Raw genomic sequence first — 17,800 nt, 5'->3', positions numbered from 1 at the left:
ATTATGTATCAGGAGTAAGATAAGAATACACGTATCTTTATTCTAATTCATCATCTGTATGGATCACATTATTAAAAAAAGGGAAATTATGCCTGATATTAGAATTATGCATGCCAAATTTAGTTTTTTTGCTTTATGCAGATGATATTGTACTCCTGAACACATCTGGTGCAAGTCTCCAGAATTCTCTAACTAAACTGAATAACAGCTGTAACAAATTTGGCATGAAAATCAGCAATATAAAGACCAAAACTGTGAAAATAGATAGGAACCTAGAAAACTTCAGCTGCATTCTGAATAAAAATTCTATAGAATGAGTAAAATATTTCAGCTATTTAGGCACAGTTTTTAGTGAAGATGGCAAGTTAAATTTGGAAATGGACAACAGAATAGGCACAGCTGATATTGTGGGTAGCCAGCTGAATAAATTTATATGGTGGAATATAAGAGCGAAATTAGCCAAAACGCCTAACTAGCAGTACCCAAGACAGTGTTCAAACCAGTTTTAAGTTATGGATCTGATAGTTGGATTAAAAATAAATCACTTGATCAGACTAGCAACCGATAATGTGAGAATTCTGAGAAAAATTAGAGGAGTGAACCGATTGCAGAATCATATTAAAAATGAAGATGTTAGAAAGAAACTTGACATTGTTGGCATTCAGGAATGTGTCAGCAGAGCTAATCAAGAGGAGTATGGCCACTTAAGTAGAATGGGTGAGGAAAGGTTAGCAAAACAAATGTTTTATGCTAAGATGGCCAGAAAGAGACCCAGAGAAAGACCAAGATCTAGGTGTTTTGATACGTCTTGGATGGGAATTGAAACCAGATCTTTCTGACCAAAGGAAACCAGATCTTTCTGATCACTCTATACCAACTGATCTAATCAACCAGTATGAAGATATCACTGTCCAGAATGATATAGTCAATGAGGATTTTTTTCATGTGTCTTCCCTCCATATGAACTTGTTCACATCTTTATGTTGGAACATGGTTTAGCAGTGACTAGTATGTATTCTGAGCAGAAATCCAGCAGATACATATTGTTATTTTCCCTTTTCTCCATATTTTCCCAAAACATTTTATATGCCTGGTGGGATTCATTTCCTACTCTGATGCTTAGAGTAGGAAATGAATTCATTCATTTCCTGCTCTAATGACTGAAAATTTTTCCACTTCTTCCTTAAGAGAACCTTTTGTGAGGCCATAGGCACATAAGTTTCGTTGTCCATTTCTCCATTATAAAGTTTTCCCATATATGCCCCCTGGCACCTATGATTTCCTCCCCCCCTCCCATGTTCCGGACTGGTAGGCCAGTTCTCCTTGAATTCTGATGACTTGAATTTCAAAGACTCGAAATTCAAGTCTTCAGATTTTTTTTTTTTTTCAGGGTCTTTCCTGTTGAACAAATTTTCTAAAATTTTATTATTTTTTTCACCTATATCTTTTGTCTTTTAAATATATTGTTATACAACTTAAATAGTTACTAGTTCACTTGTTCTATTATAGTCAGAAGACTATTTTTCATTCAATATTTTTGTTTTCTTTTGTGAAATCTTGAGATTGTTTTGTTGGCTTATTCATTATTATTATCAACAGATCTCCAGTGAGTCGAGAGACTCATTGTGGGAGATCCCACTCTCATACGCTCAACTCATCATACCTTGACTTAAATGCATTCACTTACCACTCTCTCTCAGGCAATGCATTGAATCACTCACCACTCTCCATGCAAAAAATCTACTGCTCACCACCTTGCTCACATCCACGTTATATTGCTTCCAAGAATGGCCCCTCCATCCTCCTATCTCCAGATATATATTCTATGAAAAATCTCATCCATGCTAATCTGGTAATTACCCTTACCAACTTATATGCCTCAATCATGCCTCCCCCTCATCCTTCTGTCCACCAGGCTTTGTAATTTGCATTTTCTCAATTTGTCCTCATATTCCAATATGGGGGTTTGAGTACCATAGGTGCCTAGGATTTCTTTTAGCACCATTTGTTAGCCGCTGCTCATACTGAACTTTTGCTATCCTTACTAAATGAGTCATCTTCCTTGCTTGCTCTTTGTACTCCTCATGTAACGAATTATCTCCACTCATCTTGTGCCGCCTCCACAATGCCTTTTTCTTTCAGATTGCATGCTTCACCTCTTCAGTCATCCATTTTTATACCTATCTTATGTAATCTCCTGGCCTTTGGAATACACTCAGTCATTGCCTCTGCCAGATAATTCCTGAGTAGAAACCAAGCAGCATTGATTTATTTCCTGTGCAATTTCTCCATTCCATGATATCTCTCCTGAGTTGGCCATAATCACCTCTGCCTTATGGTTCCACATATAACTCTTTCTCACAAAAGTCTTGAGATGGCTGACAACCACCAAAGTAATCACTTTATGGTCACTTTCACCAACTTGAGGAAGATGTGACACTTCATTTACCAGAATATCTTGTAAATCATTAATCCATCTCTGTTAGATACTACTTAAGGTAGTTATCCCTTAACAACTCAACAAATTCATTCTCTTTGGTTCCTGATGCTGTCTCTATTCCAGCTTATATTATCCATAATTGAAATTACCCATAATGATCACCCTTTTCTTAATAGCCAAACCAATTTGTCTAAACATTTCATTCTCACTGCCTTACACATTACAGGTCTATAGCAACACCCTACTAAACATTTCATCCTGTCCACCTCCACTTCACATTATGCTGCTTCAAAACCACTGTCAGCATTTGCTCCTTGCATCTCCACCGGCAAGATGGGTATAACTCCTCTACCATCATCAATAACACTTCTCCTCCCTTTTTGCTTTGTCTGTTCTTCATGAAAGACTGCATAATCCTTCCATCTCTATTCTCAGAATGTCATCCTCATTCGACCATGTCTCACTTATACCAACAATTTTTGGGCAAATGAACTCAATCAGCACTACAATTTCATTCCTCTTGTTTCAAATACTTATAGCATTTGTAAACATACACACTAGCTCATTTCTGTTTCTATAGCATGTCCCACTAACCCCATTTCTTGGACATGACTCCTCTACACTCTCTCTCTCCCCTGTCCATTCCTGTCTATCATCACTGATATTAAACCCCCCCCCCCTCTCCAGACCTAAATGTCATCCCCACATCCTTAACTTTCTTAATCCTTTCTTGCACACTCACACATATGATCCTGAAATTATCTACACTTTTCACTCGGTGTCCTCCCTGTCGATTTTGATCTCCCACGTTTCTTTTTCCACTCTGTGTACCTTCTTTCTTATTCTCTTCACTCGCCTCACCCACCTCTCCATTCACAAACTTGCCTACTTTAATCTCCTGCTCTTTCACAACACCTCTTGCTTGCAGCAACAGTTTTTCCAGCTAACTCACACCAAATCCATTCAAATATAGCCCATCTCTTTCATACAGCTCGAACTCAAACTGTTCCTCAAACTCATCCCACACATTCACAAAATTAACTCCTTTCTCCTCGCATAACTCTGCTAGCATAGCATTCTTAATCTTCACTCACCTTCTCAACTCGCATTATCATTCCTGGGCAGTATTGGCAAGGCAGGCAGATTATTATTTAACTAAACTGATTTTTGAATGATATCTTCATTATTTTGTGATTTAACTATCTGCATACAGCTCTGTATTTAAAACAGTTCTTGTTTAACAAGATATCTCATTTTATTGTGCTCAGATTTTTGTAAAATGTTCATGCCTAAAAATTATTAAAAAAAAAAATGTAATTTCAAGAATCATCTGGCCTTTGTAGATTGAGAAAATACATAGTGAAAAATTATGGAATATACTGACAAGATGAATATCCCCCCCCCCCTTGCACTAAATTGCATTTAGTGCAAGCTGTACAAAGTTTATATAAAGATACAAAAAAAGAAATTACAATTAAGAAATAAATTAATAGAAGAAATTGAAATTATTCATGGTGTGAGACAGGGATGTAATTTTTATGCATTACATTTAGTGCATGCTATATAATAATAGTTGTGGACAAATTACATCCCTGCCTTACACCTTGTTTAATTGTCTTCTGTTAATTTATTACTTCATTTGTAACTTTTGTATCTTTATATAAATTTCATATAGATTGCACCAAATGTAATGGATATTTTTTTTATACATGATATTTCATAATTTTCTCCATGTATACTCTCATAAGTCTGTAACTGTTAAATAAGTACCCAAATTCTCTTTTTTTTTTTTTTTCCAGTAATCTTTTAAGACATAGTTAAAGTTTATTAAAATATAATATAAATGATTGCTTTATTTCCGATTTATTTTTATTATAGCATTGACACTTCAGTTTGTTACCCACAGTTTCTTGGAATATCATGATCCAACAATAGGTAAGGTTTTAGTAAATGAAAATAAATCAGTCATGCGAGAATATTTTAAATAAAGTTGAATTGTATTCTTGAATTTTGATTTTATATTTATGAAAGCTATAAAATGCTAAAAAACAATAGATGATATACTTAGTCGATGGAAATTAGCATATAGAAAATTTGGCATGATAACTTTCATATGTAAGCAAATTTTAAAATTTGCTTATATATGAAAGTTAGCATACTTCAAAGTGTATCATGTATATACATATTTTTAATTTGTAAGATAAAACTCAGAATGATAACTTCCTTTATAACACATAATCAGATATTATGTGTTATAAAGGGAGAACTAACTTTTGAAGGGCATTCAAAGATAATGCAGTATACAAAACACTGCACATTGCAATGACCATTGTTAGGATCTTCTCAATTGTGAGAGGTTTTTTTTTTTTTTTTTTTAATGTTTATCCCATGTACAAGAACCTACAGTACATAAGTGCCCTATGTGAAGTGAGTACCAGCATTTCACAAGATATTTCTTAAACTTGCATTCCCTCTCCATAACCTAATACAGTGTATCCATTAAATTAATAGTCAATTGTAATCATATACATAAAAAAATAATAAATTAAAAAAAAAAGACATGCAAAATTATAGAGAAATCTCCTATTGAGTGTTCTGAATAAAAATGTATGCATGTACATGTGAAGAAGCTGAGAAAATTGAAGATGGAAAACACATTCAACTTTTATCATACTAAAGCTTCATAGAACAGTATTGAGTTATACTAAAGAGTATTTATTTGTCTGGGAGAATGAAATTTACGCAGGTTGTCTATTTTCCTATTTGTGGTTAGGTATTTAGAATGTTCGAAGATGTGTTTAAGGGTTTTGTGTGTGCATGTTATGTATGGAATCTTGATATTTGATGCTTGGCATTCATTGAGCTTCTTAACGTGCAGATAATACTGTTTTTGTGACATAGAGTTGAGAGCAAGTGAGTCAGTATTTAATAATAATGGGTGAAGCAAAGCTCTACAGCTTTAGATTATTACTTCCATAATATTTCTTGGATCTTTAGTGGGAAAACCCTAGGGTTGAATTTTGCTTTTCAGTTGCATGTGAGCTAGCCAGTGTCATATGGAGGTGGCAGGGTTCTTCCTTTTCCTGGCAATTTTTTTTTTTCCCTAAAAATAGAAAAACCAGCCAGAAGAATACACACAATTAACATTCATAGCACTATTCAAATAGAATTAACCATCCTATCATTGCATTAATTAGATTTCAAAGCCAAGTTACTTGACCACGACAGTCTGATCCTGACATGCAAGGGAAAATAAAAGATCCATTGTACTCACTGACCATTAAGATCCAAGACTGGCTTTTATAATCATAATTTTAGGATAAAATGGTTGGTCTCATGATTAAATATATATTCATGCACAGGTAAATTGTATTAGCTTTCTCTAGTTTTTTTAGTTGCAGGATGAAAATCAGTTTCTGGGAATAAAAACTCTGTCACCTCTGTATGAAACATGCTAACTCACATATAAAAATCCCTGATAAACGTTTTTCATAATCTAAATGGGATCAAATCCAGGACTTTCTAACTAGAGCTTATTCAAAATTGAATGAGTTGCAGAGGCTCTCCATCCAATTGCAATATGCTCTAGTCTCCATATGATAAATCCAATAATCTCCATATGATAAATAACGGAAAATTACTAAAGAGAAACAACTGCATATTTGGTTTAATCCTTTATCCAAGTGTAAGCAAACAGTTTGCACCTGAAATATTTTCAGGACTGGGACAACTCGTGGTAAAGGTGGTATAAATTCTGATCACCTGCCTTAGTATCCCATAATGCAAAGCACATATCATTATGGTTATTTATAATGCTATGCATTATGGTAAGGATCAATACCTAGACCGGTTTCGATCTTTATTGAGGTCTCATCAGTGGGAGCTAGACCCAGAGGTGGTGATACTAAGGTGGAAGTAATGCAAAAGTCATATCACCATATATACCAGTTGCCAAAAGGTGTCAACACCTTATTATTAAAATTCTCTGGATTAGAGATAGTAGATGGAAGTTTTTTCACTTGGCTATGCTGCCAATTACATATTTGGTTTAATCTTTTATCCAAGTGAAAGCAAACAAAGTTTGCGCTTGAAATATTTTCAGGACATCTAGTGGTAAAGATGGTATAAGTTCTGATCACTTGCCTTCTGTCTATCTATCTCTCCCTTCCATCTGATTCAGATGGGCTGGGTCTCCTCCTAATGAGGAGTCATGGCAAAATAATGCAGCCAGCACGCCACTCCTCTGCTGCATCCCTATTGGAGGTATTCATGGCTGTAGTCCATGTGCGTTCACAGGACCAGTTTGCGGGATGAAAAATCCTGGCTAAACTTGGGGGAAAACCCTACTGCCCTGAGTGGTAGATCCTTAAGCTCCTCACATCTCTGACGGGAATTGACCTAGGACACTCCTTTCCCATGCATATGATTACGAAGCGCACAGCCACTAGGTTAACCGTGTGAACAATCACTTGCCTTAGTATCCCATAATGGAAAGCGCATATTCTTATGGGAAGTATAATGCTATGCATTATGGAAAGGATCACTACCCAGACCAGTTTCAACCTTTATTGAGGTCTCTTCAGTAGGAGCTAGACCAGGCAGTGGTGATACTTAGGTGGAAGAAATGCATAGCATTATACATGCCCATAAGGATATGTGCTTTGCATTATGGGATACTAAGGCAAGTGATCAGAACTTATACCACCTTTACCACGAGTTGCCCCAGTCCTGAAAATATTTCAGATGCAAACTTTGTTTGCTTATCAAATATGTAATTGGTAGCATAGTCAAGTAACAAAACTTCCATTAACTATATCTTATCCAGAGAATTTTAATAATAAGGTGTTTACACCTTTTGGCAACTGGCATATGGTGATATGACTTTTATATCTTCCACCTTGGTATTACCACTTCTGGGTCTAGCTCCCACTGACGAGACCTCAAAACGGTCTGGATAGTGATCCTTTCCATAATGCATAGCATTATACATACCCATAATGGGGATACTAAGGCAAGTGATTAGAACTTATACAACCTTTACCACAAGTTGCCCCAGTCCTGAAAATATTTCAGGTGCAAACTTTGTTTGCTTACACTTGGATAAAGGTTTAAACCAAATATTTAATTGGTAGCATAGCCAAGTGAAAAAACTTCCATCTACTGAAGAAACCCCCCCCCCCCCACCATTGCCTTTCCATTGTGCAGCCTCTTCTTTCATTCTTTCTATCAACACTCTTTCTCTTCTTTTTATATGATTTGGATTACTGGTATTTTGTCTCCAATAATAATAGATTGAGCATCCTGTACTCATATAGTACTTTCAGCATATTTTTTTGACCACTCCTTGAAGCCATTCCTTGGATCAATTTTTGCCCTTTTCTGTTCAAAATATTGAATGCCAAATCACATATCTCATTCCCAAATCCACCCATAAAGCAGGCAACCGCTCTGTCTCCACAATGCTAATATCTGCCTGTATAGCCTTATTGCAACTTTTAAACATGATCCTAAGAAAGAAATAGATATGCTGTTACATCCACAGCAATATAGGCTTCCATACATGGGGATAGTTCAAAATATTTTCTGATTGATAGTGATAATAATATCAGTCAAAATATGATAGGTGATTATAATAACTTAACATGATTTGCAACTTAATAGTATATATAAAACACTGAAATAATAGTTCCCAACAAGTTCGTTAATCGTAGGATTTACATCTTCAGGGGGTAAATAGTATAACTTAAAGTTTAAACAAGAGAATTAATAAATACAAATCATAACCGTCTGGCTATTCAATAACATTTTATATCAACAGAATGCAGATATAAAATGTTATTGACGTTGAACAATACTGGACGATGTGACGTGTTCTCGTTCATACAGTCCGAGCTCAGATTAAGGTAGATTTTTTATTAGAGCTGACCACACTTGATGGAGAATTAAACCTTGATTTTTATTGCATTGGGTTGGGTTTTTTAGCATATTAGCAGCTTCTTTAAATTTTCTTATATAACTGTTGTTTTCTATGTGTGACATCGTTTTTTTTTTGCCAGAGTACATCGTGTCCAGTGGAAGTGGTATGGAAAGCAAGACCCGTTTTTTTTGTTCTCTTTTGTATTGTACGTCTTTTTGGTGTTCAGCCATGCGTATTTCTCCAGATCTTCCTGTCTGTCCTACATAGCAAATCCTGCAAAAGCAATGGATTTTGTGGACTCCTGGTTTTTTAAGAGGATGATGATGAGGTGGTTTTGGTGGATGTAGGAATCTTGAGATTTTTTCCATAGGAAGATAGGCTACTTTTATGTTGTGTTTGTTCATTAATTTGGCTAGCTTATCTGTAACATTTTTGATATAAGGAAGCGAGATTGCGTTTTTGTAATCCTGTTTTATTGTGTTGTTAGCTGGAGGCATTTTAAGGATTCTCTTGATGGTTTTTGTTTCATGTCCATTCTGTTGGAGGATTTGTGTTAAATATTTTAGTTCTTCATTACATCTTTCTTGTGTGCTGGAGATATTGTGTGCTCTGTCTTGAAGAGTTTTAATTAAGCTTATTTTTTGTGAAGGATGGTGGGGTGAGGTTGCATTTAGAAATCATCCAGTGTTTGTCAGCTTCCTATATACTGAGAAGGAGAGTTTACTTTCTTCATTAATTTCTAATAGAATATCCAGAAAAGGAAGTTTTTTTATTTTTTTCTTGTTCTAAAGTGAATTTTATGGGGTTGTGCAAATTGTTGAGATAATCTTTGAAATTGATAAGTTCATTTGTTGTTCCACTGAATATGATGAAAATATCATCCACATAGCATAGCCATATTTTTGGTTTTTTATGGTAATTCTTAAGAGCATTGTTTTCAAATTTTTCCATAAATAGGTTTGCTAATACCGGTGATAATGATGAACCCATGGCCAGTCCTTCTTTTTGTTCCCAGATTCTATCTTTATAGGTGAAAAAAAGTATTGTTTATACAATGTTTAAAAAGATTCAAGATGTCCGGAGGGAAGAGGTCTTCTAGGAGATTCAAAATTTCTTGTCTCAGGATGTTTGTAAACAAGCTGATAATGTCGAGACTTGCTAAAATGTCTGTTGGATCAATATGTATATCTTTCACTTTTTCTATGAAATGTTTACTATTTTTTATGAAGGAAGATGTTTTTCCTATATGTTGTGAGATCATGTTGGTGAGGTATTTCGCCAAGTTGGAAGTCGGTGAATTTCTTCTATCTACTATTGGTCTTAAAGGTATATCTGTCTTATGGATCTTTGGAACACCATATATTCTTGGTATCAAAGGATGTTTTGATTGTAAGTATTTTTTAAGTTCTTCCATCCAGAAAGGCATTTTTTTTAATTAGATCATTTGTTTTTTTCTGTGTAGGCCAAGTCGGGTCTCTGTCTATGGGTTTGTAGGTGTTAGTATCTTCCAGGAGACTTTTCATTTTGTTATCATATTCTATAGCATTTAAAACGACAGTTGTGTTGTCTTTATCTGCTTTTATTATGACAATATTTGTGTCATCCTTTAACTTTTTAAGGCAAACGCATTCATTGTAAGGTAATTAATGGTAAAGCTGTACTTTCTATACGGATAAGATCTGCCACGTTGTCCGGTAGATTTCTAATTCCTTTTTCTATTTGTGCTATGATATCAATTTTTGGAAGGAAACGTGAAATTTACAAAATGACAAGTTTCATAAATCCTACGATTTATGAAACTTGTCGGGAACTATCATTTCAGTGTTTTATATAACTGAATAATAAAAAAATGTGGTGTAATCACCGAAATATAACTTAATAGTACAGTCAAAAAAAATAAAAAAATAAAAAATCTTCCCAGCTTTCCACTTCCACTTTATCTCAACTTAATGTCATACCTTCAGACTTATGCTCATAATAAAATTTGATAGAATAGTAACTACTGCACAAAGAGAAATAATTAAACAGCAGATTTAATTGTTTCAATATTTTGTCTCTGTCATAGAGACTTCTTCAGGAATACAATGTTTAAATTGCAATAACACACACAAAGCAATAAGTGGAAAAAATGAAATCAGACTATATAAAAACTAAAGTCCTATGAGGGGTTGCCCTCTGTGTGGGTGCTGTTGGCTAGCCTTAATTGTTGAGCAGGAGACCTAAGAATTAAAGTTTCCCAGATCTTAGAAAGTTTAACACAACCAATGAGTTTTGTTGAGAGAGGATAAGTGTAGCAAGAAAACAAACTTGCTACCCTTATCTGTTCTACCCAAGATCAGCTCTCTCCTTTCTCAGTGCCAGGAGTATATAAAGTACCCTGTTCTTGCAAGTTGGCATACTTTGGACTGACAGGTAGATCAGTCGCCATTTATTTAGATGAACACAAAACTTTTATCTCAGTCATAATTATGGTCAATCTGCTAGTCTTTTCTTTCAGACCATGTATTAGATACCACTCACAGGATCTTCTGGGGGAAAAAACATCGCCATACTCCATCACAGCAAATTTAAAAAAAAAAAAAAAAAAATCAGCTAGCGCCTTTTTTAAAAATTTTTTTTTTTTTTATTATTATTATTATTCCCGTATACAGGAATAGGCGAGGCCATTTAGCCCTATCTAACTTTTTTTGGAGACTGAGTGGGCAGTTCAATCTCCACTGGTACCCAATCAGAGACAGATGGCCCAAGGCTATCACTAATTAAGCGGTACGCAGTGAAGAGAGACGGCTCAAATGTGCCGCCATCTCGTGGTCCCTAACCCTAACACAATATATTTAATGTCTGAAAATAATGCGAGTTCTACGGTCAATTTTCTTGAGTTTAAAGGACGAAAAACCCGTGTTTCCGGGAGGAAAAACCTGCTTGCCCGTGCCAGAGATTGACTAACTCAGGAACCGGTCTAAAAAAGGCTTAGAAAAATTTCCTCTAGTCACCGACTAGACTCGAAACCAAGTCTTCCTTCGTGCGGCCAAGCGCGGTGGTGTGCAAACGCCACATCCGCTGAGCTACACAGGCTATTTTTATGTCTATTTAGCCTATTTTTGTTTAAGAGTACCCCTTTAACGATAGCCATAAAACGTGACAAAAACTCCATAAACGTCCACCAGCCCTTTGGTCACAACTCCAATCAATAGAATACAACACAGATACACCAAACCAAAGACAGGAAACATCAAGCCAGCATGACATAGCCTTCACTTCCCCCCACGAGCTCTGAAGACGATGCACTGTCGAAACGGCTCACACCCCATTCTCCCACTCCTGATCTTGTCCCATAATATCCTCCTCCTCCTTCCCCTAAAATTTCTATGTTCACTCCCATCCCAACATATTCTCTGCCCACCTTTAATAATTTTTAAAAAAATATATAAAAAAAACCCAGGTTTTTCAAAAAAAGTTTGCATACCTCTTGCCTCACCAATAATTCTCCCACATCTCTCAAACACCACCCCCCCCACTTCCATTCAGGTCATACTTCCTTCCTTCAACAATGAATGTACATTGCCATATGCCGTAATGCCACTGAAAAAGAAGACAATCAGTAATGCCCTAAAATTTGAATAAAAAGCCAATGACATTATAAAAAAGAGATACTCCTAAACAGAAATAGGCTAAATAGCTATAAAAATAACATTTACTTAGAGGAGTAACATGAGAATTTTCCCAGAAATAATACCTATAAAAAAGAAAGACTGTTTTTGGAATCTGCAGTAGCATTCAGAAATCAAGAAAATTTAAACAAATATGGTTGCAAGAAACTTTCCAAAATTTGGGAAACATTAATCCTCAATGATCCCAATTTACAACTTAGATGTAGGTCTCCTACAAGCACCCAGAGAGCGTACACCACTTAGGACTATAGAATCATATCCACTTGTGCTGCCTTTTTGTGTGATTGTGTGTATGTGTGCTACAAGTGTTAGTTGTACTTCCTGAAGATGTCTTAGTAACTGAGACAAAATACTGGAAGCATTAAAAAATATATTTATTTAATCCTTTCTTAGTGCTGTCAGTACTCCATTCAACCTCTAGCACAGTGGGTCTTAACCTTTTTAGTGATCAGTACTCCCTTGAATCTAAAAATAAGTTCTCAAACCCCCCTTGAAAAATGTGTTTCTATTTTTTCTTTATTTAGGAAATTACATCTATTGCAAGATAATTTATTTATTGAAAAATAAACATATACATTTACATATACATACAAAACAATATCTCAATTTTTAATGGCTATGTTTTTGTTATTTATTCATAATAATACTTTTGAAGCGAGGCTCCTTTTTTGAAAGAGCCATGCATAAGTCATCATTTGCATTTTAAGCGATTTCTGGCTTTTGTTTTTATGTGCAAAAGTGATGAAAATCCCATTTCACACAGGTAGGTGGTGGCAAATGGTAAAAGTGTCTGCAATGCTGCTTTTGCCATCTGTCAATAAAGTTCTGTGTACACCAGAATTGTTCTAAGTCCAGTTTTTCAAATTCCATTTGAATACGTGCATTTGCTCGTATTTCATTAAGATCGTCTTTTATTAAATAGCTGTCGTCTATCAAATCTGGGTCAAAATTTAGAAACTTTTCTCGTACCTCTGGAAATGCTTTCTCGTACCCCCAGGGGTGCACACACCCCAGGTTAAGAACCACTGCTCTAGCATGATGTCCTCCCAGACACATGGGTATTGATTTCTCACTCTTCCAATTCCTCCATTCATGGAGCTTCCCCAAGCTGATTTTTAAGATTATGATAATCATCTGCCCTTCCTTACCCATATCATTATCCACATACTCTGGCATGTCTATTCATCCTCTAAGTCAAAACCACATGGTCACTCTAACTGGGGGCAATGATGCCATTTCTATTCCAATCAGATCTTCTGATGCTGTGACAAAATCCAAAACTCTTGAACCTCATGTTCCTTCTTTCTACTACATGTTGCCTAAGACATTTGTCCCTCAAGAATTCTGGAAATTTCATTCCCTTACTACTACATGCAGTTTCCTCTTTTCAGTTTATACTGCTGTTGTTAAAATTTCCCATAACAATAATTCTTTTCACATTTGCCAAGCTTGGCTGCCTAGACATCTGCTCTACTCTCTCTATGCTCCCTGGCCCATAGCAACTAAATATCTTATTCTGCCCACCTCCATCTCATGCCACATGCTCTCAGAATCATTATTATTCTCCAAATCCTCTATTCTGAAAGGACACAACTTATCACTTATCATAAACAGTACTCCTACATTATGTTTGCCTTTCCTTTCCTAAAAATGCTATGCCCTGCTACTTCTACTCCTGTCAGTATATATCGTCTTCCTTCAGTCTTGTTTCACTGACCCAGTAATCTTTGGACAAGCCGAAGCTATCAACACCACCAATTATTTTCCTTTATTCTGGATACTCCTGGTTTCTATACCTGTCATTATTCTCTCCAGACTCCACTGGATTCTGCAAGTTTCTTGCAATTGAAGTGTGGATTCTGTAATACAGAATCCGCAATTCTCTTAAGTGACTATTCCCCACAAGAGGCCATCCCTGATATCATCTACCCTGATAATTCTAGTTTTCCTGCACTGAAATTCACTTGTTTAGAGGACAACATTCTCTCCAGATACCTACATCCCTTATCATTCAAATGCAAGCAGTCTCTTGCTTACAGTTCCTTTCTGTCCTCAAATGCGCTCCAAGCATCATCATAAGCATAGCCTCTCTTTTGACATATTCTGGCTATTATACTATTCATTATTGACACTCTTCTTAGCTCTGCATTATCATACCTGCGTAATAACATACACACTGTCTTCTGCTGTACAACCTCAAGCATAAGCCTCATATCTCACCACTTTATTCACGCTTCCTCTCAAGCCATTCATTTCCACCATCAGAATCATCTCATCCACTCTTTCACCTTGCTTAATTGCCATAATCACACTGCCTATAGTACTCCAGGCAGACAGTCCTTGGACAATTTTATCTTGCACTCCATGGATCATCCAATCTCCATACATCATACCTCTTACCACTCTCTTCCCTCCTTGCTCACCTGCATCTCTCACTCTCTCCTCTGACACTTTCTCTCCTTGTTCTTCTGCTGACCTGCCTTCCTGTCATCTTTTCATCCCTATTCCTGCAATGTCTTGCTGTCAACTCATTCTTTCTCTTTCCCTGGTCTTCTATTCTCTCCCCTTCTATCATTCCCATAACTCTTTCTCCCCCCACTCTCATTTGCTTTGCATCTGTTGTTTCTCCTGTTTCCTAATATCTTTTCATGCTTAACTCATTCCTTATACATTCTACTCCTTTCAGTGCATCTCTCTCTCTCTTCCCCCCCCCCCAAGCAATCTACCCTTGCTTGACATTCATCCTCCCAATGAAAACCATCTAAAACATCTTCATGTTACATGGACACGTTGCAGCATTTATCGACAAGCTTGAATGTTGAGATGAATGACTTTAAAAGAAGTTAATATAGAAGAAGACTTTGGATAGAGCTTTTGTTGTGTAAGGATTAACAGTAGCTCAAGTTTTGTAGAACATGCTTTTGCCTTCCTCCAGAAGAGAACACTCTTAGGGTTCTTCTCTGAATACCTCCCCACAGAAAGAATTGTATAAATAAAGCTCTGACAGATAATTCATAACTGTCATAATTCTAATTAATTTGATGGATTCTGGTTTGTGTTTATAGTGCAAGTTGCACTTCTTACAACTGCTTATCCGAGATATTTTTTAATATCTTTCACAATACTTGATTGTGAATATTAAAATATTGAAAAATAGTGAAAGATATTAGAATTTTAGTTTTAATTAAACTATGCTGTTCCACTAAAGCTCATTATTTTGAATCGGCATTGATCTTGTGATATATGCTTGTGCTTTTTTTTTCTTCTACTTGCATGAACATGCCTGCAATATGTTAAGTATAGGTTTGTTTTATGAATATAAAGTTTTCGTATAAGTTACAGATAGCATAAGTGTTGAAACAATAAACTTAATGCTCTGATAAATATTACTGTAACTGTGAAAGAAAAAAAAAAAAACTGGGTTAATTGTGAAGTCCTGTGTTTGTCAAAATAAACCTATCCTTTTCATTGATACAAATTTATTTTTTAAAAATTCATTTGCATTTGTTATATGTGTGTGTGTGTGTGTGTGTGTGTGTGTGTGTGTGTGTGCGCGCGCGCGCTCGTGTTCTTGCACAGCAGTGATATAACTTTGGTATAACAAATGGAAATCCATATTTTTTTTTAAGACGAAGCTAAAAAAATTCATATAATGGATCATACTAATAAGGATTTTTATATTTTCATTTTTTTAAACTGATTATGTTTAATGTTTTTTTTTTTTTTTTTTTTTTTTTACAGAGGATGCATATCATCAGCAAGCTGTTATTGATGGTGAAGCTGCTCTTTTGGATATCCTTGACACTGCTGGACAGGTATCAGAGTTATAAATGTGATACACTGGATTGCAGTTAAATTACAGTAAATTATATATCATCCAGTCCTCCTCCTCTTCTGATTTAGCCAGGCTGCTTGTTGGTTTGAAGAATCAGACATAGCATAAGCATTTGCCATATATACTTGGAGGCAAAATTGTAGTGTAATTACTGAATGCTGTTTTTTATATTGTTTATAAAATTTAATTCATTGACCCTTCGGTTATGGTTATATTTAAAGTCTCCATAGCCCAGTCATTAGTAACAATGTCTTTTGGTCGGAAAGGTAGGGTTCAAATCCTAAGATACAAAGAACTTTTAAGGGCTTTTCAACTGAAAGTGAGTTAGTCAGTCGCATACAAAAGTGAGTTGTTCCCTCCCCCCTCCAGAAAGTCGAGTTTTTCATCCCACAAGTTGAAAACCCCACAAAAAACTTTTTTTTTTTTTTTTTTGAACAGCTGGAAGTTCTGATTCATATGGGGAAAAAAAAAAAAAAAAACCCATTCCTTTAGGCATCCATTTACTAATTCTCATGCACAGTTGATTGTTCTACCATGTAGCAATGAGCTGCCTTCCTAGTGTATCATAATCACTTACCTTGTAGTTCCACATATGTCCCCCTCCTAGTCAAAGCTCTCTTAAATACTTTCTTACCTCCCAAATAAACTGTATGATCAACTCATACGGTTGTATGAGTTATACTTATATGTATATGTTATACTTATACATAGATTCTCAGATGGCATTACTAGATCAAAATTTTTGTACCATGAGTCCCATCACATGCTGCTTAAGGTAGCTAGCCCTGAGTAATTGTAGGATTTTATTTTTCCTCATCTTGCAATGCCCTCTTTGCCCTCCATTCTATATCCCCATAGTTGAAATCATCCTCAGTGATTGTCCTTGTATCATAAGATTTATGTATATGCAGTTTATAGACCCACTTAGGTATTTTGTTCCATTAACTTCATATGTCAGGGAACAAAATACACTATGTTGACAAAAGTTTTTGGAAACCTAGTTTTGGTATATAAAAAAAAAAAAGCATTTCAGTTATGTCTACTACCAAGTGGGACCACTTTTTGCCTGAATGAAGGATAGATGCTGTCATTCAGGCCAACCAATATCTTATATGTCACAACAGGAATATTGTTTCATTCATTGCTATGATGCTACTGTGGTCGGGAGTAAATTTAGCTTCCTAATTGTTCTAATTCATCTCAAAGATGTTTGATGGATTTAAGGTTTAGACTGACTCTGAGCCACCTAGTTTCACTTCAACATAGTTTTGTAGAAGCCAGCCTCAGATACTCAGTGCAGCATGGTAGTATGACATAGTACTGCCAAATTACTTCCACAGCACGTCATGGTTTTGGGCATGTCCACCATCGAACCAAACCCCCATCCAACTGAAACCCCCCCCCCCCCCATACCAAATGAGCCTCCATCAAACAGAATGATGCAGTCCTGCTGGAACCATTTCCCAGATAATCTTTACATCCAAATATTATTATGAGTGAAAATTTCGGAAGTGTGATTTGTCACTCCACAGAACCCTTTTTCAATCATCTACAGTCCAGGAACAGTGTGAAAGACACTAGTCCAAACGTCACTTATCTTGGGGGAGCTGTGATGTGTGGCTTTTTAACTGCCATGGTAACCTAAGGCATGCAATTCTCTGTGGATAATTCTAGTGCTGATAGATTTCCCTGCAGCATTTTCCAGGTTGACTGCTGATGACAGATGCTCGAACCTTCTGAGACAGAGCTCATTGATTTCAATAAGTGAGTGTCAGTGGCCTCCCAGGGCATCTTCCTGCTGTGGTAGCACCATCAACTTTCCATCTACGAATGACATAATCAACAATGGCTTTCAGTATACTGAAATGGGTAGCAATGTCACTGATGTGACACCCAACTATCATCTCGTGTTGGAAGTTTCTCAGTTCAGCTGAACT

The 17,800-nt window shown here is 36.0% G+C and overlaps 1 protein-coding gene across 1 annotated transcript in view; it reads left to right on the top strand.

Moving 5' to 3' along the window:
• Ric (Ras-related protein interacting with calmodulin) overlaps nucleotides 1–17,800 on the top strand; it is a 126,948-nt gene that overhangs the window by 43,990 nt on the left and 65,158 nt on the right. Inside the window, exons 3-4 of the mRNA XM_090403071.1 lie at nucleotides 4,319–4,375; nucleotides 15,770–15,843. Of these exons, the coding sequence (XP_090259197.1) occupies nucleotides 4,319–4,375; nucleotides 15,770–15,843 (131 nt within the window). The remainder of the gene's footprint in view (nucleotides 1–4,318; nucleotides 4,376–15,769; nucleotides 15,844–17,800) is intronic.

Source organism: Typopeltis vanoorti, chromosome 13, assembly GCF_054136105.1.
Source record: "Typopeltis vanoorti isolate ZY-2024b chromosome 13, IOZ_Tvanoo_1.0, whole genome shotgun sequence".
NCBI lineage: Eukaryota > Metazoa > Arthropoda > Arachnida > Uropygi > Thelyphonidae > Typopeltis > Typopeltis vanoorti.
This window is presented reverse-complemented; position numbering and strand designations above follow the sequence as displayed.